We start from the raw sequence: 25,307 nt of genomic DNA, 5'->3' as shown, positions 1-25,307 counted from the left end.
TTGAGCAGTCTCAGCATAACTGGAGCAGGCTAACGCTATGGACAGCCATCCGTTTCGTTAAACAGAATAAATAATAAACAGAGCACCACATGCAACAAATTATCATAGTAATTTGGTGGAGATCCAGCAACAATAAAAGAGTTAGAAACATCAACATCCGAAGCTGCACATCACTATTTATTCAGTCAAGCTTTAGAATTAAAAATAACTTGTAATTCATAATTGTTTAAAAACATTCAATAAGAATAAAAGATTGCATTTTTTTTTAAATATTTGTCCTCTCAGACCAGGATTCAGTCAGCAAAGCTACAGGGACAAGGCAGTGTCAAGATAAAGTACAGTACTCAAAGAAAACCATGTGCCAACATGTAATCATAGGACAGTAGCATGAATGAAATGAATGAAATATTTTTAGATAGTCACCTAACGTCAGGGTTCTTCTGACATCCTGACTGTTCGGGAAATGTTTTTCCCCGTTACTTTTATGTTGCTGGCAAATCTTTTGGATTTGGAGGCTAAGAGGATTCGGGACTAAACACTGATGTTTATATATATCCATGATCGCCACTGATTCTTCTATTGTGGTTCAGCTAAATTAAGGAGATAAGGCACTTAGGCTGTAGTTGATAAGATTTAACCTCTAAAGAAATGGTGTATAAACTACACATTGTAACAAGAATTTAAAAATGTACATACGATGATTAAAAAAATAACTATATTCTTCTTCTTAGAAAAGCATCTATTCAGTGGATATCTCCAATATTTCCAAGTACGGTATTTAATTTTTTAATTTATAATTATTTTTATTTCTAATTGCATTTGAACCACCGAAAACAGGAGACTGTTTATACAAATGGCTGTGATTCTTTAGTAGTTAATGCAATCTATGTAAATGACTGCACAAATTTCAGTAGAGCATACACTTTGAGTCCATATTTATCACATGACCACAATTTCAATAGGTTATGGTACACAGAAAAAAACTGGATTTATCTCAGTGTCCAAAGATTTATGGATATTATTTTATAAAGTGATTAAAATTTTGTGAAGATTTTGTTTAGAGCACAGAAATGAGCATAAGATCTGAATGCCATCAGTGTCCACACCATCAAACAATTATCAATTTATTTTTCAATCAAATGTATTCAGATAAGTTCTGTAGTTGACCGTTATTGAAGTGGGTAATTTAACTGGATCTTTTCTTGATAGGATGAAGAAATCCAGATGAAGAAACTCAATCACTGACATGTCCACAATCATCATATCTGTATTTCCCAATCCATCGCCACTCTGAGGTTTACACTGTTCACAGTCAGCTTGCAGCAGGTTTCCATGTACTGAAATGCAGCTGAAATGTCCTTAGCACCTGGTGATAAAAGGAAAACGGTGATGCTTTACCTTTTTAGAGTTTTTTTTAAATCGATACACAGATTAGGGAACAAATTCCTCAGATTCCAAATGTTTCTATTACAGCTTTCTTTTCTCCTTTGGAGTAATTAAAGCATACACTCAAACCATCTTTATGGCATGGATTCAACAAGGTTCCTGTGCAATCTGTTACCTATGTAAACTCATTTATATTCCCCGTGTGCTGCCCGGGTTTGTTTTTACTTTTTGGTGAAGTCTGATCAGCTTTAAAGTTTGCCTTTTGTTAAATTATTCAGTCAATGTTGTTCCTCTAACCCTTATACCCCTGTAACCATCACAGATGCTGTCGTCTGAAATGTGCATTTGATAACACAACACATCAATCAATCAATCAATCACTCTTTATTTATAAAGCACTTTTCATACAAAAAATGTAGCACAAAGTGCTTTACATAGTTAAAAGCAGCCCACCCCACCCTCCAACTCACTCCCCACACTCTCATTAACATAAATGATTACACACATATCCCCCCCCCCCCCAACTCACACACACACGCGCACACTTAAAGAGTAAAAATTGGGCTGGGTTCGCATGAGCCAAGTGAGGAAACACTATAACAGGGAGCCGTCTGCACCGGGAGCCGGTCACAGACCACAGCCTCCAGGCTGGGCACACAGCAGGAGGGAGGCAAAGGAGCCCCCCAGCCAGGCTGAGAGGGTATACTCCTCTGTCATGCCGAGGATACAACTCATTAGACAGGACAGTTTTCCCATTTGCCACAATCCAATTTAAATGAGCTTGGAGACAGAAATTGAAGCAACATTACTAAATATTTAATGTCTTTTTTTCTTTACATGGAAGAAATGTAGCTACTATTTCTGGATGTAGTGAAAGAAAATTGGTGAAACCACTAGCAATAGCAATAGCAACTGGGTTATTTGTCTTTGGACTTGACCAATAGATTATCTGAGTATTTTATTGCTATTATTGATTTCACCCTTTCTCACCTATTTGCAATTTTACCTTTAAAAACATACGATTTCTAAGTGTTTGTGCAATCTGGTACCTTTTTATGTACTGTTTTTACCCAATCACAGGATGAGATTTGTGGGGGGAAAACAGAAGACAAACGTAACATTACAACCAGTTTAACATGCCAAAATTAACTCCACTGTGCTATTTAACCTCCATGTTTAATATGAAATTATGTCAAAATGCAACAGCTCAAAATGCTGCTAGTTTTAAAAAATAGATACATATTTTGCTCCAGATTGTTAGATTCCTGTTATAGTTTGTTTTACTGACAGACAGCATCACCTCGCTCTCTTTTACGCACCTCTGCAAATCTCAGGGAAGGAAGTGACCCTGTCCCATAGATCTGATCCTGATATTAGCAGCAGATTTTTGGAGTTTAAAAGTTATTAATTTTGTGAAAATGACCCCCACTGTCACGTGTTTTACAGCATCATGGGCCGCAAGTTCTAACTTGTGAATTATTCAGTGAGTTACAGTCAGGTTATGACTGATGTTTTTCAACAATTGCACAATCAGCTCTAAAGCCAACAACCCGTCCACATAAGATTTATTTAGAGACAAATTTACAGGGAGGATATTAAACTACAGGATGTCACAGACATCAAAAAGTTGATATAAGAAGGTTTAAATCTCAATTCTGTTATTTATTATTTAATTGTTTTCATAAGGAAACGCTGGTGCATGTTGACTTGTCTATGTCACATTTGCTGTTGTGGAACCAGGATTGCTGAAAGTGAATTTCCAATTTTATTGTTTGTGACTGATTTCAAGATGCAGGGGGGATACTTTTTTCTTCCCACCAGGGAGAGGGAGAGACATGTAGAGTATATTGCTGACCTTTCATCAGTTAATCTAATTAGTTAATGAGTGTTTTTATACTTGCATGAAACAACGTTTTTGTCTTTTGTTGTCCTGCATCTCAACTTTTTGAAACATCAAATATAAAATGAGCAAATGTTGTTTTATCAACTAAAATACTTTAATAACTTAAAAGTGCATTTGCTTTGTTTTTGCTTCTTTGGTTGTTTTTCTAGAATAACCTGGTTTCATTTACTAAAATAATGTGTGTGTGTACCACAGGGAATAAACCTGCAGAACATACATGCAGAGGAATATACGAAACTAAACAGACAACAGGAAGGCAGTAGGAAAGGTCGGGTACTAAATATCGTTTTACTGTTTACAGGCCACAACTTACTTCAGTGGCAATAAAATCCAATTGCATTCAAGGACAATAAAATGCATTCTTAAATTATTTACTGATGTTAAAAACACACATTCCTACACAGATATATCTCAAAAGCCAACCAGAATAACATGACACACAGTAACTGCATGTGTTATTTGACAGTGGTTGTTTAGGAGGCTTGTTCTCTGGAGTCATGCTGGTATAAGTGGGTGTTTCTTTTATTGTGAATGTCAGTTATCCATAAACCTTACATCAATGCCAGATCTCCTTACCTGATGCATGCACAATCACTGCGGACGGTTTGCTCTTGACCCCCAGGATGGTGACCGACTGTATGACTGTATTACAGTCAAACGTTCCTTCTTCACTGGCAGGACTGAGACAAGCAGCACCAAAAACAGTAAATCATATTGTCACGAGTTATTCTTCTTAAAAATATTTAATGTTATTTTAACATGACAAACAGTCTCTCTTTTTCACACGTGGCATAAAACTGGAGCCCATCTTGGAAGTGTGAATGTGACTCACCGGCAGAGCAGACGGCCTGACAGCATGCTGAACCTGCGCAGACAGAAGACCTTTCTGTCACGGTATCTGAACGAGTGGCCGTCATCCAGGTACAACTCACCATCAGCAGTGCCCTGCGGAGAGAGGAGATTGCAGTTAGGGCTTCACTAATTAAAAGATGCAAATGTCACAATTTGCATAAAAAGCTCCCAGTAGTTGTAGCTTAAAGATTTGGCATAATAAAAACTCAATTTTAATAAGTATTAGTTTACCTTCAAATCTTTGAGCAGGGACTGAAATAAACCTGTATACAGACAGCTTCTACCTTAATTAGCATTGTTGAATACAAAGAGTTTAGACATGTGCAATTTCTTTCCAAAAGGCTGAAATTATATCAGTGAAAAGAGCCAAAGGCAACAAGTTGATACATTACACACAGTCCTGTTCTGAATTTGGTTAATTACATAAAATAATGCATTTAAATAAATCCTTATTAGCCTGCATCTAATTAATTGACTGATATGCACCATGGCACAAGTCTCTGATGAAACACATTGCATAATATTATGAATATGACGTAAACACAGACAGTTTAGCAAACGTGTACATCAGTGAACTAAGAAAATCTTGATTTACATAGACAGTAATTATGAACAAATACATGATCATTATTGATGAAAATGAGTGAATTTGAATAATTGTTCTGTTATTAGTATAACTATGTGAGACTGTAAAATCATGTTTTTAAAATTAAGTTAAATATTAATAGATAACAATGACCGGGAGAACTGAATGAAATAAGTTTAAAAATATATATATTTACAATTTATAAAAATAAAAAAACATTTTAATAAGTAAGTATATTATTTTATTTCCATTCTCTTTTACTCAGGTAACTGTAACTGTAGGTTTTGAATCATGACTGAAAGATATTTATGAATTTCTTACTGAAATAAATAGAACACACTGATTATCTGTTTTTCTAGTAGTCATGATGTATAATCCATTGTAGGTTGTTATGGAAAATTTTGATCAACCACATGGTAAGTGGTATGACTTGTTTCTGCCAATGAAAAAAAACTTTTTTTTGCAAACCACAAGTCAAAATTTTTATTGTCTCACATTTTTGACTTGTTAACTTAACTGTATATTCCAAGTGGTTAAGTTGAAATTTTGAGACAATGACCCCAAATTTTGACTTACGTTTGGCAAAAATGTTTTTTTTTTAACAGCAGAAACAAGCTTTTATAAATATTTGGACAAGTACTTGTATAGAGCTTGTGGTCCACAAACGTTTGGCACCCTCTGGTGGAATTGTTTCTATACTAGCATCTGGACCCCAAAGTAAAACCTCAGGAAAAAAACTCAATACATCTGTAACCACTGCAACTGAAACATACTGGAATCAGTATTAGAAAAAAAGGGACAACAAAAAGGCCGTAGATTAAATCTTTGTGTGAAATTCAGAGAGCGAAATTCAGGCTCATGGAAAAAAAATTTGTTTTATCAGTATGGAAGTATGATCCCATCGGTGTAGGATTCCAGTATCCTGCACAAGTTACCTGAGAGTTTAAAGCCACAGTAACAGAGAGGGGGAGCTGCCGAAGCTCAGCAGTGCAGGAGCAACTTCCTACTGATCTGCAAACTACCGAGCCACCGCGCTGGAATACTGGAACCTGAGCAGAGGAAACATCAGAGTCAACTGACAGATAACAGATCATCTGACTTTAAAAAAAATAACACACGTAAAATTGTCGTCTAAACTTACCGTGTCCAGGGTGACAGGAAGACTTAGAGTCCTGCCTCCTTTGTATACCAGTGCAGAATGGATGTCATACCAAATCTAAAACAGACAAAAATGTGAATAACATCCACAATCAAGTGTAACATGACGATATTTAAATATATATAACACAGTACCTCGTCAGATCCAGGAAGTAAGACTTTGATTTCTTGGATGCCTGGTTCAGTTACAGGACAGGCCAGCAGTGCTCCTCCTACATAAAATGAAGGAAAGTTTAACTAAGAAAAAATGAAAGTGCAATAATTCCAGGGTACACAGAGAAATCATGTAAAGATGAAAAGTTTTTATCACCAAGCATGTAATGGCTGTCCACACTGAAGGTGCTCTCTTCTTCTGGGAACTCCACCCACAGAGGTCTGTATAGTTTTAAATTGAATTAAAGGCCACATCCAAGTTAAACTAGCTTTAAAATGAGAGCCTTCTAAAGTGAACATCAATAGCATGATGTTCCCCTGATCTCGTCTCCACAGATGTAATAATGACTTAAGTTAACAGAGCTGTAGTTGCAGCTGCTATATTTGAACAGTAGATAGCACCAGGACTAACCTGAGTGGAGGCAACGCAGACGTGTGAGCCTGGTGAAACAGTGTGTACCAATAGGGCAGCAGACTGTACCTGAGAACAGACAAAATGGACTCTGGATTATGAGATAGTCAGACAATAAGCGTTTCACCAAAAGCAGGAGAAACTAATGAAACATGTATATTTGTATCTTGTCCCTCATGTTGACATTTACTTTAAAGCTACGGTATATACACTATCACCACTAGAGGTCAGTAGGTTACAGACCGAAGTCAACTCTCAATTCAAATGCATACATTTCATTTGAATTGCATCCTAGCTACGGTGGCTGCTGTAGGACAAACATGTTTTAGTCGACCAAGAGACATCAAAAACATTCAATTTAGAGTGTACCCCATAATGGCTGTGGCCAGCTGGTATGTCTCTTGTATTCTTTGTATAAAAAACATTGTTGTACACACTATATTTCAATGTATTTGAATAATATCAACACTTGGCAATACATTAGAAAAGAAAAGAAATATGTGTCAGTAGTCAGGTTGTCAGTCCACTCTTTACCTCAGCTGTCAATGCCGGATGAGAAGCAACCATCTTTATTTACTCGGTAGGAGGCTGTAAAACTTTGTGAAACAGCTTCAATACGAGTTAACAAGTCAGAACATCTCACATCTGTCCAATAACAGCGATACTGAGGTGAGTTGTCGAGGATATCCTGAACTGTTAGCCACTGTTAGCTGCTGTTAGCTGGCATTAGTAAAACTGTCTTTGAACTGGATCTAACATTGTTTTCGATTCACCGAATGTCACATCCCAACAATGTTTTTCACAACCCTAAAGCAGTGGTCCCCAACCTTTTTCGCGCCATGGACTGGTTGAGTGTAAGACAATATTTTCACGGACCAGCCTTTAAGGTGTCGTGGATAAATACAACAAAATAAAATGATACGACCAAGACAAAAACTGTGGTATTTTGTAAATATAATAATAAACTCGAATTCACTGTGTAATTGTGTAACTTTATTAGCAGCGTCCTCCTGAAATGCACTGACAATATTGAGAGTAACATCCTTCTCTCTGCCCCTTAATGCTCTCTGGTCACTATGGTGACGAGTAAATAGTTCTTTCAAAATAAGACACAACTACAACATGGGAAAAGACACAGGGAAACCGAGTTAACGATAAAAACCCAGAGAATCACAAATTTCACACCCGAGCCTCAACTCTCACGGACCGGTACCAGTCCATGGGCCAGGGGTTGGGGACCGCTGCTCTAAAGGTTATGTTCAATCTATACATGGTGTTCAAGTAACCGACACTGACACCTCTCTAATAGTACCTTTGTTGGATTACAGTGCGGATTGCTGCAGTCACCTCGTCCCCAAAAAGCCAGGGTTCCCGACGGTTTGTCACATTTGCAGAGTGACCGCGGAAAAATGGCTGCAGGGCAGCCGCCTGGTACCAGCGCACCAGCAACTCTGGCTCTGGATCCTGGATGAACCCACCAACATCAGCTGAAACACCAAAAACAGAGACTAATGATAAAGAGCAGGACATGACAGTATGCAGTAATATATCCCATATTTACTGAATATATAAGCAACTACTCAACTAGATTTAAGTTAAAAGCTAGTAGAGTGTGTACTTCATTAATATCTCTGCACCTACAAAAGAAAATTACACGTTGGCTGAAAAAGAAGCATTAACGTCTCTGTCTGACTAGTCAATAATAATTCTGTTTAGTGTTTAAATAATTTAATCCATAAACAATAGTGTCCTCACCTCCACAAAACGCTATGCCTGCCAGACTCAGGGACAACACCATTGGAACTGAGATCTTCAGATACTCCCAGTTGGCAACATTATCACCAGTCCACACTGCTCCTGTATCCCAAACAAAGCCAATTACAACAAATGGCACAGTTAAGCATGGATATGCGGAAATATGGAGAGGATGGAAGCATTTTCATTTTCCCATTTAAATAGCTTACCAAGTCTCTGTGACCCTGCAAAGAAAGAGCGCGAGAGGACGAACGGTCTCTCTAAGCCACCCGAACGAGTGATTAGACCCTCCACTGTCGCCATGTGCTGTTAAATAAAAATATTTTTTAAATTATTTTGTTTTTATTATACAGAATGGGCCTGGAGGCTTTACTCTTTAAAAACTGTCTTCACAACTTAACTACTCTGGATGTTGATAGATACTTTTAGAGTTACTTGAAGGACAAAATAACATTTTTCCATCAAGAGAAGAAAAACAGATTTTTTTTGTGCTTAAAGTAACAAAACACATCAGGCCTTCCCTTTAAGAGATTGCTTACCTGGTAAAAACCATACAGGTTATGTAAATCTCTGTGTTCCCAGTCCCCACAATGCACTGCATCCTTCGGCATCGTCAGCTCTGGGCCGCTGAACACAGATGGTTCATTCATATCGTTCCACACAAACAACGAAGGTGTCGATCCCTGTATCATAAATAAACACCATCACTACCGTGTCTTGAGCAGACAATCTCAGTATTAGGTGGATAAAAAACAAATAATATGAGATGAAATCTTTGTCAAGGACTAAAGCATTAAATTATTTAAGATGCTTTTAAAATGTTTCATTTTATTTCACGGGTACCACAACATAAGGAGAGAACACAGCTTAATTATTCTTCAGCCTTTTGCTGCTCTGCTCTGGTCCTGAGTAGCTTTGCATTATGCATCATTTCTGTTTAAACATGGCTGATCCCTTCTGAGCCTTACTTTGTATTTATCCAAGCCGAAGCATCTGGAGTACCATGCTCGAGTAGCTGAACTGCTGAAATCAAGGTAGGAGGATTCACCTGTAAGGGAAGTTAACATAACTCCATTTACAAAGAAGATGCATATAACAACATCACGCATACACATCAAGTACATACAGTGTCTATTAAAGTGGACCTTGATGCTCATTTATTTTTGGACAGTAGAGTATCTCTGCATGATCCACAGTATAGAAAAATCTTATTTATCCTATTCTGGACCTTGGTGCAGCTAACATGTTAACACAAGTCCAGCATATGTCACATTTGTTAGCATTAAACAGTAGATTTTTTTCCCATTACCTGGCCAGCATGAGCCCTTAAAGATCTGTCCCTCTCTGTCCTTGACAAAATGCCCTCTGTCTCTGGCCTCACAGTAGAGGGACCAAGAAGGATCAACCTTAATGTGTGGATCACTTATAATGACCAGCTGAAGAGATATAACAGTAAACATCTTAACGTATCAAAGTAAAACAATTTCTCTAGATGATGCATGTTTTGCACTGTAAAACTGACCTTCCTGTTTTTCTTCTCCAGGTGCTGCTGCAGCTTGGCTGGTTCAGGGAAATGAACAGGATCCCAGGTAAAGTACCGCTTCCCATCTGTGTGCTCAATGTCCAGCCAGATGACATCGTAAGGAATACTGTGGCGATCAAATCCAGCATCCACAGACTTCACGTCAGCTTCATCAATGTAGTTCCAGCGGCACTGGTGGTACCCGAGGGCAAACAGAGGGGGCAGGGCTTGATATCCTGACACAGGGAGGACAGACAAGTAAAGTTTGAGTCTTTGAGAGCTTAATTTTATTTTTTATTTTTGGGTACCATAATTTCAGAGCCACATTCTCACCTGTCAGCTGAGCATACTGGGCGAAAAGTTGCTGTGGACTGGGCCCAAGCAAAACCATGCAGTCAATCATACCACTTTCTGACAGCCAGTGGACATCAGTCTGAGGATCAGCCCGCCTCCGTTTAACTGGAGGGGTTTCATCCTCCTGTTTGAGACAGAAGGTTACTGAGCAGTAGAAAAGTGTCTTTTTGCTTCATGGTCACTGTAAAATACAGACAGCACAGAAACAAAGGTCACCTGATGGTCAGAGTACTGAATGTTTATAAAAGTCTCAGATGCATTCAGCCAAAATACACCCAGAGTCCTGTCTGGCTTGTGGGCCACCATCAATGGCACAGATCCATACAGTCCGAGACGACTGTACAGTGGATAGGCAAAAACATCCAAGTTGTACAGCCGGTAAGGCTCACCATCTCTGTGAAATGACACACATTTTTTAAAAATTGTCAACTCTCTCTCCTGCCTGCAGGATGCACAGATAAATTACACTTTTACAATTGAAGACACAAACACCATCGCGTGTACCTCGTGTCTCTGAGCTGCAAGTTGTCTGCGTGTTGGGGTAGACCATACACATGCCTGAACCCATGAAGACAGAGGTCTGCTCCAATGCTGCTGGGACCTGAAGGTGCACAACACGTGGCTCTCAGTATAAAGTTTAGAGTACACTCTGTTCCTTGATTATTAAGCTCCATAAATGTACACTTGCCTGTAATTTATGATCATAAAAATGTGAACACAGTACACCAAACTGAGATAGTTGCTGGTAAGATATTCAAGTAGAGGCACAAACCATTAGCCTTGATATCCACAAACTGCTTGAATGTCTCCTTCCATAATGAACTTTTCCGCTCGTCTTGAAGCTGAAATAAAAGCAACAAAGAACAATGGCATTCACAGACCTGATTAAGCTTCAAAATTAAGCTGCAGTTTCAGATGTGCTTCTATTTTCTTACCTCGCTACCGTGACATGTAGCCGCGCAGAAGAATACAAAAAGAAAAGAAATGCAGTCAGCTATATGATATAAACAAATTCTTCTGCACATCTATTTCTTGCAAATCTCACCTGGGTCGATGCTGCAGTCTCTCGAACCACAGTTTGTCCTTAGAGTTGAATGTGACCATCACTTCCTGCTCACACAGGATCTCCAGTCGGAAAGGAGAATGCCACACACGGAGCTGATAACGTCCGAAAGACCAAGAAAACGTGACTGAGTCCTTAGTCTGTTTCTCCACTCTTAATCTACCAAAGGATGAGGGGTAAAGGTCAACTAATTTCCAGTTGCAGCAATCCTACAAGTTAAACCTAGATCTATAAACTTGTCTTTTATTGATATGAACAATTAATAATTTCTGTCACAACCGCAGAAGTTCTTAGGCTGTCAGAAATACTAAAGGGGACTGGATTTTAAAGAAGTGCTGGTGTAAGATGACATCATAATATAAAAATGATACATCGCTTACTGTTCACATTGTGGTTCCCCAGATAACACATCTGGAACTCGATAGCGTGCCTTAATAGGCTGGAATTCATCTATTGTTATCCTTACAATGCCGGGTTTGGACGGGGACAAAGAAAGAAGCAGCCTGGTCTGTGAAAAGAGTAAGCTTATAAAAAAATCCCCTCCTCTTTAATTATCATTCCCATTTTTGGGCATAATCAAAGGTCAAAACATTGATCTGTGCAGTCTAAATGATGTTTAAACTTGATTAAAGAAACTTTTTAAAAGTAACACTAACCTGCGAGTCTCCTTCCAGCAATTCAAAACATGCCCCCTTCTCTGTGAGCACCATAGTGTCCAAAAGAGCCCGATGCTGCATGTTTGCACCCTGGATCTGCCGCCTTAAAAGCAAGCGAAAATAAAAGTCAGTGGTGAGATTAAAATACTTTTCAATTTTAGAGAGGTTTTAGAGTTAGAACAGATTATTACGCTTACTTAGAAAATTCATCTCTTTGTATTTGAGCCACACTCCAAATTCATTCTAGTAAGCTACCTTTTAAAAACAGTTTAAACATTTCTGTTTATTCAATAAATTCAATTGTTTATATCAATTAAGTTATTATTAATCTCCAGCTCTCTTTCACAAGTCCAACAAAACACAATAAAATCACTTTAACTCTGAGGATGTCCAACACACCTATAAAAAGCAACATCACCGCTCTTCTTGAACTTGCCTTCCCCCTCAACATTAGGGATAACACTATAAGAGAAGCAAAAATAAAGTGAAATACACACACTTATACACGTAGACCAAGGTGTTCAAGACAATTGGGGCATGGAAAGCACCAAGTATCAAAAATGGTGGTTAAACTGTAACCTGACTGCACACATATATAAAAGTCAAAAACTTCCCATCATTCAAATATTGCCAAGCACCTTTCAGTGACCTAAACAACAGCTGCCATGTATTTGATAATAACTACACAGTAACTACATGATTGTCCTACTTTATGTTGCTTTCTTCATATAGGTTCATTGTGAAATGTCAAAGGTCAACATAAGAGGGTGGTCTTTGCAACAGAGCGGCTGGAAAGAGCATGTTTATATACCCATATGTCTGTACCTAGCAAGGGTTTGGCTCACTTCCGCCATTTAACGCAAAGATAAGACAAAACCTTCGGTCCTTCACAGTCGGGGTGGTCTCCGTGTTTGAGCACAGCTACATTTGTTTTCTGTTTAAACCAGGAAGAGCTTCCTGACAGTTTCAAATCGGGAAACAACACGTAGAGAAAAATCTGTCTCAAGATACCGCTACGTACGTCAACCTTCATTTCCGGTTTGGATTTCCAAAATAAACCCCCACTGAAGCGAACAGGCCTCTCTTCCTGGAGTTATTTACAATGTGGTTTATGTTATTTTTCACAGGTAAAAATAATAATAAATAATAACAATAATTGAAAAATACAATTATTTAAAGACAAAAAAGAAGGCAGAAATTTAATGTAATGTAATGTTTTTAAATCTTGTGCTTACAATGTTAATTTTATTGATTAAAGATTGATTATTAAAGTATTTATAATTGTTATTTTACAAGTCGAGATGGACGTCTTCCAAATATACCCGCCAAGTTATCCCAAGGTTGTGGTGCATGTTAGAATAAAGCTTATTTATCCAGCTCTGTTGGTAGGAGAATACTAAATAATGCATATGAATAAGAAATTCATTATTATCCAACAATTTCTGTGGTATCATAGTTACATTTTTTTTTATATATATATATAATTGAATTAGTTTTGGGAGTTTCATTCATTTGTGTTTTTAAATGAGAAGACTGTAATCACATTTTAATAGTATGCTGAATGGTAACTGTAAAATACCATATCACCTAAATTTGGCTTTTCATCTACATTTACAACTTAAATCAAAATTATTATAAAAATTATTTCTTTTTAAGTAAGGGAAAAAGTTAATTAAAGGTAAACAAGATCTGTAGTCATTTTAACTAATTATAATTGTATAATTATTCATACTTTTCGACATATTTTTAATTTCTGTAGCTTTCTTACACTATATTTTTCTATTATGTGTATGTAATGTGTAAATTGCAAATATTGTTTGTGCATTGTGGATGTGAAAGGCCAGTGAGGAACAAGAAATTAATGGAAATTAACTTTAACTCTATGTGCACATGAGTGTCATGCTCTGCATTGGAACGTTGCATTGTCCTGTCAAAATAATCAAATTGAAATTCCATATTTTTACAAAACCTTTTGTTAGCGTTGTAGATAGTTTATAATGATCGGTAGTTGCCTGCCCCTCTGTCAGGCATATAGAAGGAGATGGTTTCCGCTCTCACTGTATTCGGTGTTATGTTGCACTCTTGTGGCGACCGCGGTAACTACAGGGAGAACAACCCGGAGCTGGATGCGGACACGAGCCTGTTGACCTGGAGTAGATGAACAAAAAGATGTCATATGATCAGGTGCATTGGTTGTGTTTGCTGTTTTTTGCCTTGGTTTTCCGTCCTGGGACAGCGGCAGAGGTTTCCGTATGGAGCATGGACATCAACTCGGTCAGTGTCTTTAACATATGTGTCTTTACCATTATTACATAGTCTCTAAGCTAAGTCTTCCATGGTAGCTGTTAGCCGAAGAAGCTAACTAGCCCCCTCTTTCTACCTGGCGCAAACACTGTCGTTTTGCTTTGACAGCTCTTGTTTGGATAGTCTGACACGACAAGTCGCTTATTCGCTTATTACCCCGCTTTTAAACCACAGATTTTCGTTTCATTAACGCTACTATTTCTGTCTGGACATTCAAAAGGTGATATTTTTCTCAGTTCCATTGTGTAAAAGCAGGTGGTGTCATGTTACAGCTTCGTTTGCATCTGTGTTACACAGGAAAAGTAATTCTAGTTTAGAAATTGATGGCTCAGCCGGTGATATTACCTCACTAAATTCAAGGTGAGCTAAAGGTGCTCCCGCGTGACGTGGATAGGCGATGATATGTGGAAAAAATACGTGTTGCATCATGTTATAAAGCTTAGGTAGATATAGTGGTGTCTTGGTATTTCTTCATATGTTGCTCTGGGTCCAGACCGTTTCTGTTCCAAGGAGCCAGACTGTCATTTTTTAAGTGGTGTTAAGTAATAGTTTTTCACGCTATCTGGAGGGCTTCAAAGGTGTTTCTTAGGACATTGCCTACTTTTTAAAAACTAATTTTCCTTTGGTTCAAATCATCATAAATGTGTAAGGAGGAGATATAACAGTGAGTGTCTACAGCCATATGTAAAACACAGTGGAGGCAAATGACATTGGTACACTCAGCGATGGATGGGCCTCCCCAAAGAAGAAGAGCTTTGGAAGAAGCCTGGAGAACTATCCCTGAAGACTACTTAAAGATAGAAAGTTTCTCTTAGAGAGTTTAGATTGTGTTAAAGGATAAATATGTTCAGACCAAATATTGATTGATTAGTAATGTGCACACTTCTGTTTTTCCATTATATGCTGTATTTCCATATATGTTTGCATGTGTCAGTAAACCGCTGTACCTATTTTGTTATATATAATTTTAATATGACAGGTATTTAAAAAAAAAAAATTCAGGAAAAGATTATTAAAATTGTGCTATCACATAATTTGTCTAGCACAGCAGCTGCAGCACCATTGTTTCCAGTACTCAGCACTGTATGCATCACACATGAGCAGATGGTGGTCCATAAAGCCACGTCTTTATGTGTAAATTGTACATTCTTTCTGAACACAGTTCAAAGGAATCTGCAGAAGTGACACATACAGTGATCGCTGATGAGCTGCTGACTGATGTGTCTCTGTTGGGTTTCAGACGCAGGATGCTGTTTTTCGGAAGACCCTGTATGCCAACACCACCATCTTCATGAAGTGTAAGTAGCCTACGTTCTCTAAGGTGTAGATGGCCAGGACTGTGGATGTGAGGATTCACACATAACTGTTGACTGGATGGCATTGTTGTGCTGTGATTTACATCCCCCACAGTGTGTTTATGGCTCTAACTGGTATCCAGACATTGCAGATAAGTTGGATGCCCTGCAGCCTTCAAACAGAATATCTAGAGACTAAAAGCAAAATGTCAGTGTTTAAAATGATGAATACTCTTTGAAAGAGTCTTATCTCCACAGTACAGATTGTACTGTGGTATAAATTTCTCTTCTGTTTGTAGAACTCATTGCTGGCATTCCTCTAAGGAAAATTAGACACTGACCTAGAATAGAACCTGGAATACTTTGAACTCCACTGACAAGTATTTGCTTGTCTGAATCAGCTAGTGGATTCTAAGTGTTGATATGTTCTTCTTTCTTCTATTTTTCAGTCCAGGGTGACTCAAGGCGGTGTAACAAAAGCTTCGCCTTCAACATCAGTTGGTACCTGCGCTCCTCTGTTTGCTATAATGAGGTCTTTAACACACCAGTGAGTATACACTAGTGAGTCTTTGAGTAAAGAAAACAAAGATATACTTTGGATAAATTTTGGTTTATCAACTTTTTTTCAGGATTTAGATATATTGTGCATCAACTGTTTGTCAGTCAGAGCAGCTGCTGTTTCCTTCCTGAAGCGATTTCTTGGCCTTGGCCTCAACTTCCATCTGGCTCCTTGTCCAAGGGCTTCTCAGACTCAGCTGCAGTTTGCTTTGTTGCTGTCAGACTTTAAGTGAGGGTCACAAACAAGGATACGTGGAGGTCACCTGTAGCACAAAGGAGACTTTGAAGTCAGATTTGATTTGTAAGGTTTGGTTCCTTTCAAGCTTGAACGTCTCTTCCAAGAAAATGCAAAGCTGGAAGGAAAGTAGTGCAAGTCCAAAGCAGTTTTACACCAGGAAGGAAATTCACTGCAATAAACAAACTTTACATTTTTCATTTCATCCATCCATTTTCTGGGCCACCTCCTCCAGCTCCTTCAGAGGCATTCATCCAGCAGAGAGATGTAATATCTCTCTATGTCCTGGATCTTCCTCTCAGTATAATATCCCTGAAACACCTCATCTGGCTTCTTTTAATGTGGAGTGATAGCTGCTCCAACCTGAGCCCCTCCTGAATGACTGAGCTCATTCCCCGTGAAGGAAGCTTATTTCCCACTTTTGTGTCTGCCTAATTTACCCAGAGTTCATAGCCAAATGTCTTGGCAGGAATGTAGACCAACAGCATTGGTTTCACGCTTCATGCCAATAGAGCAACTGCAAAAAGCACAGACAAAATCCTGAGACCACCGAACCCTCCACCCTTTACCCCTTCTCTGCGCCTAGAAGTGCTGTTCATTTAAGCTGAAAAGAATTGGCTTTACATCCATCCATCTTCCGTTTATCTAGTTCAGGTTTGTGGTGGGCTGGAGCCTAATCATACACCCTGACTCAGTTGCCAATCTATCACAAGGCACTTCAAATTTTTATTAAATAAAAAAGATCTAAATGAAATGAATACCTTCAGATTTAGTCAGTTTTACTGTGTGGGTTTGATGTGACGCATGAACACACTTCTGTTTTGTAAGAGAAAAAATAAACCCTGTTTGTGATTTGGATGTTTGGAGCTTACAAAAAATGTATTTACTATCTGAAATACTTTGGGCCCTTGAAATTAGGTTCCACTTACTTGCCTGTGTTTGCACTATTCAATGAGTCCTGTGAAGGCTGGTGCTTTTGTCTTTGTGATTCAGCATTATTTAGCTGGTGTGTAAAATATTGTCATATGCATATTAATGGTCATTTTTATATGGTGTCAAATATTTAGCAAAATGTGTTGAAATACAGTAAACTCAGTTACTGCTGTGATTGTCAAGTATCATTGCAATAACATCCTGTCTGTTCATTATAATAAACATAACATAAAGTACATGTTATAACACACTGTTTTGCAGGACAACAAAGCAAGGAACATGTTTGGCATGGAGCACATGCTGAAAGATGGCTGGAGTGGCTTCTACAGTCAGGGCTACATGTACTTTGACAACTGCTCCTCTCTCTTGCTACCAAAGGTCAGTGACAACGATACCGTCCTAGATCACTGTAGATGGCACATAAACTCATTTATTATGTGTGTGTAATAGTCCAGTTTCTGTGCAGCAGTTATCCAATACTGATGTAAGTCCGTTTTTAAACATGTGAAACTGCTCTTTCAGAGATTTCCTGCATACACTATATTATATATGCATATCTATTCATGTGTATTTGTTTACTTTGGCCTTTGTTTTAGGTCTATTACCCAGACTTCAACCCTTATCAGCCACTGACTAGCCCAAAGGTGCGTGATCGACACTGATCTTTAGACGCTTATTATAATTTTTCATTGTTCTTATCAGAATAGCCCTAAAACTACTTTTTTTTCTCTTAGAGTGACCCATCCAATCAGAGCTTCTTTTGGTCTGAAAAACCGGTAAGACATTACAACAGTGAATAAACGTTATATTTTTAATTTTTGGAGGAAAGTTTTAATCCTTTCTGGGGGTATTTTATATTCCAGTGCTCATGGGAACAAGTGTAATAATGATAATCCTTTATTGTCATTATACCAAAAGTACAACAAAATTATATGCTGTCTCATTCAATGCAAAGAAATAAATCTATAAAAAGTATAAGAAATTGCTTCATTCATCAGATTTAAAAGTCTAAATCTTCTTTTTTAGGATATCAGTGCAGTGGCCAAAGCTTGGGAAGACAGTCCCTATCTGTTCATAGTGAAGGTGCAGCCTTTGTTTCGTGGCGCTGATGATGAAGCTGAGGGAGGAGAGCAGTCCAGCTTTACTTTTTCAAGTGAGAAACAACCATTTTGCATAAAGAGCTTTAGAATCATATTTCTTTAAACAATAACGCACCTTTCTTTATTTCCCAGTGAAAGTGGAGATGAAAGGTCCACATGAGTACTCCTCTCCAGCAGACTGGCCTCTCATGATGGTATAAATCCTCATTTTCTGTAATATTTAATTGCTATATCTAGGAGTAAAGGGAGTTGATGAATTCAGACATGTAAAATCTTTCACCATAGCACTGGAACCTGAGTGTATAGCTTACTTATTATCGATGACAAAGCTGAGACTGTCTCCCACTCTTGCGCCCATCACAGTTCTTCATGGTCATGTGCATTGTTTACGTGCTGTTTGGGGTTCTCTGGCTCTTCTGGTGCGCCTGTTATTGGAGGGATCTGCTGCGGATCCAGTTCTGGATTGGTGCCGTCATTATCCTCGGCATGCTGGAGAAAGCGGTTTTCTACTCTGAATACCAAAGCATCCATTACAAAGGAGACTACGGTTGGCAGATTTTCCACGCTCGCTTGTTTGTGGTATAAGTTTGTTTGGTTTTGGTTTTTCCTTTTCATATTTTGGCATCTGTTTTTCTCTTTGTATTATTTTTTTGCAGTGCTAGGGGCTGTGATTTTTGCAGAGTTGCTCTCTGCACTCAAAAGATCTCTGGCTCGAATCCTGGTCCTCATTGTAAGCCTTGGCTATGGCATAGTCAAGTGAGTTGATTCCTGAAAGGTTACCTGATTGTATATAGTCTCTAGTGGATAACCCACTGCTGTTACTTGTTTTAAACAAGCTCTTAGTATTAATGCATTGTTTTATTCTCCCTTCTGCTTAGGCCCAGGTTGGGCACCACCGTACATCGGCTAGTAGCTGTTGGAATTTTTTACCTTCTCTTCTCCTCAGTAGAAGGTGTGCTGCGAGTAACCGGTGTAAGTGTCTAATATTGATAAGAAGCAGATGCAAGTCTTTATCTTGCAGTCACCCTTAAGAATAGAAATCAGTTGTTAGCTAAATATTTATTGTGTGGCAGCTTTCAAAACCAAGACTACAAAATACTTTTTTATACAAGGATTATAAGAACAGTCACACATACATATTCTTTTTTTAAATAAATAAATCATGCCCTAAATAAATAAAATACATTTGAACAAAGGTTGATTTAAAATGTCCTTTGAAGGCATACTCTCTGCTGATTAGGACACCCTTTATACTTCACTTCTAGGACCACATATTAAGTTTCAGTGGCCTCACATTAATTGTATCCAGGCAAGTGAAATGAACCCACTGCAGTTCAGTTAGTACACATTATTTGTTGCAGCCTCTGGAGGGTGATTGAAGCTGATGGCTGTGATGTATTTTTGCATAAAAATGTGGCCTGGTGCAGCAGGGAAGGCGCTCTCTATATATAAATTTGATTTGAGTGCAGGAGACCATAGAGAGGGAAGGTTACACAGGGATTCTGTCTCTGGGAGGCAGACAAGTGATCATGATAGAGAATGACAAATTTGATCTATGAGTAATTTTTCGAAAGAAGCTAAAGACACAGGAGCGAGTTCAGCAAACGCAATTTAAACGTGAGATAAGAAAGACAGCAAGGAGAATGAAGTAATGAAGTTGATTAGAATGTGTTTTGTAATCTTAACACAAGCTCATGTTTACCCAACACTTTCATAGCATGTACACGTCACCTTTCTTCTTTTGTGCTCGAGGTGATCATATTTAAATAAGATGCCGGAGTGCCAAATCCTCACCTAACGGTTGCAAACTTGTGCAGCAGTCTGTATCCCCAGGCATAGATACTTCCTAAGTTTCACTTGCCAGAGCACAGACTTCTTGGATGAGCTGTTAGTACAGTTAACCATGCAGAAAACCACATTAAAAACATAATTAAATGCTCTGAAAGTCACCATAAATACCACTACAGTTGAGTGTTCGAGTTCAGTGACTGTCAATTAACACAGATGAAGCCTAGCAGAAAGTGTCAGCTACATCTGTCTGTCAGATAAAGCAGCCACACCCATAATAATGCACGACTCAGGTGAAACAGGTGAGTTATAAAAAGAGCATTTTCACATGAGTTTAGTCAGAACTTCATAGATATGAAACAGAAATTCCTCCACCAGTAGTGACGTAATTGCTGCAGGATGGAGATTTGACTGCAAAAATCACATAGGTGCTCACTAACCAGAGTACCAGCAGCTCAGTTGAGTCCATTATTGCAAAGAGATGTCCTGCAGACAAATGTGGCTTATCGCTACAGACTGATTCAGATTGATTGCCTTGTGTTGGATATCTGACAGCATTTATATGCAAATTTTCACTGATCTGAGTGTTTACGGTCAGTTTGGTCACGCCAACAAAACTTTTTGCAGTCATTCTCCAGGAGCAAAAAGATTCTACCAAATCACTGGGCTACAGCAGATCTTTTCTTTTGAAAGGAGATTGACTAGTTTTTGGAGTCGGCCTCAAGTGGACATTAAAGGAACTACACTGCTGGTTTAATTCTTTAGTTGCTTGATTCACAGTCAGTCTTTGCTCTATTTTGTGCTCTAAGTTTTCAACAGATCTTCTTCTGAAATGTGTCTCTTGTCATCTTCCTACAGGGCTTCTACGGGACTGTTGCCCTTGTGGCTAATCTCAGCCTTTCCCTCATTGACTCCTGTGTCATGTGGTGGATATCCTTTAATCAACTAGCCTGATGACTGCTCAGGTGTCACTGTGATTTGTATTATCACAAGCACTGCACATATAGGCATTTGATTGTATTTATTTAGAAGCTGTCCATAGACAGTGTTTTCCTTAATTTGCATTTACATTTTCATCAGCTTGTCTCAAACCACTCGTCTCCTCAAGCTCCGCAGAAATATAGTGAAGCTCTCGTTATATCAGCACTTCACTAAAACGCTCATCTTCTCTGTTGTCGGTGAGTTACAGCTGTACTGGGGTCTGCTTAGCTTCCACGTTTCCATCAGTCAAAAGATTACCGTAAACTATGAAGCCAATTATGAAATGGTAGAAATGTGCTGCACTTGCTCCTCTGTAAGATGTGGTCAGACTTGGAAAATATGTTTTATTGTGGAGGGTGCTGGAAGCTGGTGAGCTAAGCTAAACATGTAAACCTACTTCTGTATAAAGGTAATGAAACTAATATAACTTATAAAAAAAAAGCTAATTTCTCCTAGAAAAACTAGGTTTTTCTATTGATTTACAAAACATGACATGTTAATGAGTTATAGTGCTAACTGAGGGCTGATTTTGTCTTCATTAGCCTTTTTGTACTTTATTATCAACTCGTGTGAAATCAGGTTTATTGTTTCCTTCTGTTACCAACTTGTATTTAAGCTCCAGTCTCCTGCTTTGTGTTTACTATGTAGCTGTCAGTGTGGCCAATCTTCATTTAACCCTTTACAAGAAAGGGAATCTGCGTATTTCCATATGTGATAAATATTTTTTGAACACATCTGTTTCATTTAAAAAAAAAACACATCTCCAGTTTACCAATGCTGTGGCTAGAATTCCCTTCAGGTCAGTTTGTTGTTTGTGTGCTGTAGTTTCTGCGAAACACGTGTATTTTGTTTACAGTCATCTAAATCCTTGGTGTTTATTTTGTGTCCACAGCTTCTATCATATTTATCATCTGGACCACCAAGGTCTTCAAGCTGGTCGACTGTCAGAGGGTCAGTTTGCTTTCTCTTTTGGCTGAGTTATATTTATCTTGTACTGGATTTCACTGCTTTTCCCCTGAAATCTGTCCTTATCCTTTCTGCAGGGTTGGAGGGACTTGTGGGTAGATGATGCATTCTGGCGCCTGCTCTTCTCCACTATTCTTCTGGTCATCATGGTGCTGCTGCGGCCCTCAGCCAACAATCAGAGGTCAGCGTCAGTATGGAGTTTGGGCCAAAGTACCTCTGTGTAAGCTCGCGGTTAATGCGATTCATAAAGGTTTCAGCCTATGTGGTGTTTCCTTTCAGGTTCTCCCATTCCCCTCTGATTGATGATGATGATGAAGAGGAAGAAGCCAAGGAGCCCATGCTGAACGAAGCCTTTGGTACGACATTTGACTCCTCTTGTAATTTAAAGCCCCAGACAAGTGTTTGCCATATTAAACAGTGTTTGAAAAAGAAACTGAATGCTCATTTGTGTTACACAGTTAAGTTTCTTAGAAAAATGTTGGTTTTATTAAACTCTAGTGCTGTGTGTTGGGAGAAAAGGTAAAACAGCTTTTGATAAGCTTGGTTGTGTAAAACAGTTAGTTGCCATAAATGTAGTATCCTGCCGGCTTGTCATCTTGTGCCAGCTGATTCTTTACATTTTGATCAGTTTTGTTTAGGTTCCACAAACAGGATGTTTTTTATCCTATAGTAACAGTGTTTAAGTGTAGAATTGAGGCCAGTAGGCTTGTATAACACAAAAATATAAAACGACAGAAATCACAGAAATGTTTTCCAGCAGTTTGTATCTTCTGTTGTATGCTCTAATAAACCCAAATAATCACAATTTTCCTCACATCCTTTACTGACACTGTCTGAGCTTTGTTAAACCTTGTTTAACCCAATGACACATTCTCAGTCTGTTTGTATAGACGTTAATTGAGAAATTTATAATCATTTAATAGTATCAGAGTAAATGATTTCAACTGCCTTTTCTTGATTTTTCAGAAGGAATGAAGATGAGAGGCGCAAAGCCTGACATTAACGGCTCCCAGAAAATGTTGAGTAAAGAGGTAGGTTGACTTCTGACATTTTCTCTCCTGCGTTATTGTCATGTTTACTTAATTCTGTGTTTCAAAACTGTGCTTTTTGTCAGGATGAAGATCTAAAGTGGGTTGAGGAGAACATTCCTACTACTGTTGCTGATGTGTAAGTAAACTTTTATTTTGGTGAAAAACTGCTACACTAAATGACATTTGGATGGAAATGTGGAAAAGTACTATATTGCTGTTATTCAAGCCATATTCATAGTGTTTGACTAACTCCTGATGTGGGTGGTATATCCATGGCCTCTTTCTCTGTTTTTTTTTTCTTTTTCCCCTCCATACAGAGCTCTCCCTGTAATGCTAGATGAGGAAGAAGTAAGGAGCCTTTTTACTTTACACATGCTAGTCCCATGATTCTACTCACACTTTAATCTATTTAAAGTCCTGACCTTTTACTATGACATCATTTAACAACCACACTGCTGTGTTTTTTTTTTCCAGGAAATCTTGAAAACCAAGATGGAGAGATCCAAAATGGAGTAGAAGACGATCTGAGAGTGAAAAGAGAGGAATTCGACTGAGGCAGCAATGAGTGATCTGATTACCAAAAATGTTGGGGGGATGCATATCTGTTCTTTCTTCAGACACTTTTAAAAAAAAAACCTTTTATTTCACAGGCTTTCGGTAACACTACAGTAAGCTCTTATATTAACGCCATACTGTGCAACCCGGAGTGACTGGGTCGGCTGCTGATGGCATTCTGGGATAAAATACAAGCAGTTATATAGTATAGCATTTATATTTATAACTATTTTATTTGTTGAACAAAATGAAGGAGAAGCTGATTCTGTTACACAAGGCACTAGTTATCGGGAGATTTGTGAAAATTTTCTTTTAGTTTTTTTTGTTTTGTTTTTTTTAAAGACTATTATAAGTATTTAATGAAACATGTGATATCCAGTGCAAGGGATAGATGATCAAAATATTTGACAAAAGCTCCAACCACTTCAGACTGCACAGATAACTCCTGGACGGGTCAGAGTTGTAGGAATGTGAGGTCCTTTTTGGAACACAGTCAGGTATGACTTGTGATGCCTGGCCATCATCAAAGCCAAGATATCAGATGATGCTACAAACGGAAGATAATGAACATAACTGAAAACATTAAAGTAGTTTCATAATAGGATTATATTTAAGCCATTGCAGCATCTTAATCAACAATAGGTTATCTTCAGTGCTGTGCCATATATGTAAAAAAGATGCGTTGTTACATTACATATTTATTTGATCACACGATTTAATATTTAAATGTGCAAGTAACTCTATTGTACAATTAGCCATTTAGCCAGACAGCTAAAAGCAAATGTTTTAATGCTTAACCAACAAATATGTGTGTTTAATTGTTAACACATTATTACTGTAGTGTCTGGCTAACTGGGTCATTTTGAATATCAAAATAGTTAAGCCACTGTTAAAATCTGTCATGTTGATACTTGAAGGATATCACCATCGTCCAGAAAATAAGCCACATCTGTTGATCTGGGAGCATATAACGATAGTTATGGAGCTATATCAATGCAAGGAATTAACTGTAATAAAACCGTAGGAGGCGTGTTCATTTTGTAGACACATGTCAGATCATTTCTTCAGGATGTCGTCCACACACTGATCAGTTTAAGTGAGTTGAAATTTGACTATATTTGGTTGATAAGTGTAAAAAAAGTAAAATCCTGTTTGTAAGCATTAGTAGTAAAATTAAGCCTGCTTTATTTACATTTTTATGAAAAGTAACTTTTTTTTATAGTTTTGATTTCATATAATAGATCTAGAAACACTAGATATTGCAGTCACCAAAGTGAACACTTTTTTTCTAGCCACTGAATAACGAACCTGGATAGCTGAAAAATATACATGTAATTTAGTGTGTCTATAAAATGTGCTCTCCGACCCCCTCCACCAACAGGTCCAGAGTTTTATTTAGGTTCTCTGTTTACTTTAGTAGCACAGGGGAGTATCATTTCACCATTGTTACAGATTTCTCTGACCCTTTCCCAGCTACGCTCAAAAATAGCCTTATCTGGAATAAATCCTCATCCTTGTGTGATCTACTGCAGTATGTGTGGATAATTTTAAAGTTCTGAACTATGTTTGGTTTTTTTCTATTTGTCTAAATCTTGTTGACAATATTTTATTTCAGAGAGACACTAAAACCCTGTGTCTGGATTTGAGTCTGCATTGTATTGTGAAGCTGATAATATTGTATGGCTTTTTGCGTATGTCCTGCAAATAAATTTATATTGAAAGATGGTTGAAATGTAAGTTTTGTATAAACTTAGAATTATT

The 25,307-nt window shown here is 38.0% G+C and overlaps 2 protein-coding genes across 4 annotated transcripts; one reads left to right on the top strand and one right to left on the bottom strand.

Moving 5' to 3' along the window:
- Positions 1-156: 156 nt before the first annotated feature.
- On the bottom strand, positions 157-12,816 carry ganc (glucosidase, alpha; neutral C). The gene is made up of 25 exons (XM_085442084.1): positions 12,626-12,816; positions 12,200-12,262; positions 11,801-11,903; positions 11,525-11,652; positions 11,127-11,303; positions 11,017-11,020; positions 10,854-10,923; positions 10,586-10,682; positions 10,298-10,475; positions 10,061-10,205; positions 9,728-9,963; positions 9,515-9,641; positions 9,174-9,253; positions 8,745-8,888; positions 8,415-8,511; positions 8,206-8,307; positions 7,763-7,937; positions 6,451-6,519; positions 6,196-6,260; positions 6,021-6,097; positions 5,869-5,943; positions 5,663-5,776; positions 4,122-4,234; positions 3,866-3,969; positions 157-1,366 (listed from the first exon to the last, which is right to left on the bottom strand). Exons 1-25 carry the CDS (start codon positions 12,652-12,654, stop codon positions 1,260-1,262), a joined length of 2,679 nt encoding a protein of 892 aa, XP_085298210.1. The 5' UTR covers positions 12,655-12,816; the 3' UTR covers positions 157-1,259.
- Positions 12,817-13,875: 1,059 nt separating this feature from the next.
- LOC146686086 (Golgi-pH regulating cation channel-like) lies at positions 13,876-25,271 on the top strand. Of its 3 annotated transcripts, none has more exons than XM_085441473.1 (20): positions 13,876-14,074; positions 15,345-15,402; positions 15,849-15,946; positions 17,387-17,503; positions 17,722-17,769; positions 17,860-17,901; positions 18,152-18,278; positions 18,358-18,419; positions 18,589-18,772; positions 18,882-18,981; positions 19,104-19,197; positions 20,872-20,945; positions 21,085-21,191; positions 21,887-21,945; positions 22,038-22,141; positions 22,240-22,316; positions 22,930-22,991; positions 23,075-23,127; positions 23,309-23,339; positions 23,466-25,271. In XM_085441473.1, the coding sequence occupies exons 1-20, from the start codon at positions 13,958-13,960 to the stop codon at positions 23,505-23,507; spliced, it is 1,656 nt and encodes a 551-aa protein (XP_085297599.1). In that variant the 5' UTR covers positions 13,876-13,957; the 3' UTR covers positions 23,508-25,271. The 3 variants fall into 3 exon arrangements, with proteins under 3 accessions (XP_085297599.1, XP_085297598.1, XP_085297600.1); XM_085441472.1 differs by having other exon boundaries at positions 22,927-22,991; XM_085441474.1 differs by lacking the exons at positions 18,589-18,772; positions 18,882-18,981; positions 19,104-19,197 and having other exon boundaries at positions 22,927-22,991.
- Positions 25,272-25,307: the final 36 nt, after the last annotated feature.

Source organism: Copadichromis virginalis, linkage group LG19 (genome assembly GCF_057382275.1).
Source record: "Copadichromis virginalis isolate Kocher_CV1m ecotype Utaka linkage group LG19, C_Virginalis_male_GT1.1, whole genome shotgun sequence".
Lineage (NCBI taxonomy): Eukaryota > Metazoa > Chordata > Actinopteri > Cichliformes > Cichlidae > Copadichromis > Copadichromis virginalis.
This window is presented reverse-complemented; position numbering and strand designations above follow the sequence as displayed.

Coding starts and splice junctions, on each gene's coding strand:
- LOC146686086 (XM_085441472.1), top strand. CDS start 13,958: ATGAACAAAAAGATGTCATATGATCAGGTGCATTGGTTGTGTTTGCTG. Junction 15,947..17,386: donor ATGAGGTCTTTAACACACCA/GTGAGTATACAC, acceptor ACTGTTTTGCAG/GACAACAAAGCAAGGAACAT. Junction 22,992..23,074: donor AGAAAATGTTGAGTAAAGAG/GTAGGTTGACTT, acceptor GCTTTTTGTCAG/GATGAAGATCTAAAGTGGGT.
- ganc (XM_085442084.1), bottom strand. CDS start 12,654: ATGGCGGAAGTGAGCCAAACCCTTGCTAG. Junction 11,304..11,524: donor GGGGAACCACAATGTGAACA/GTAAGCGATGTA, acceptor ATCCTTTGGTAG/ATTAAGAGTGGAGAAACAGA. Junction 8,889..9,173: donor TCGGCTTGGATAAATACAAA/GTAAGGCTCAGA, acceptor TTTATGATACAG/GGATCGACACCTTCGTTGTT.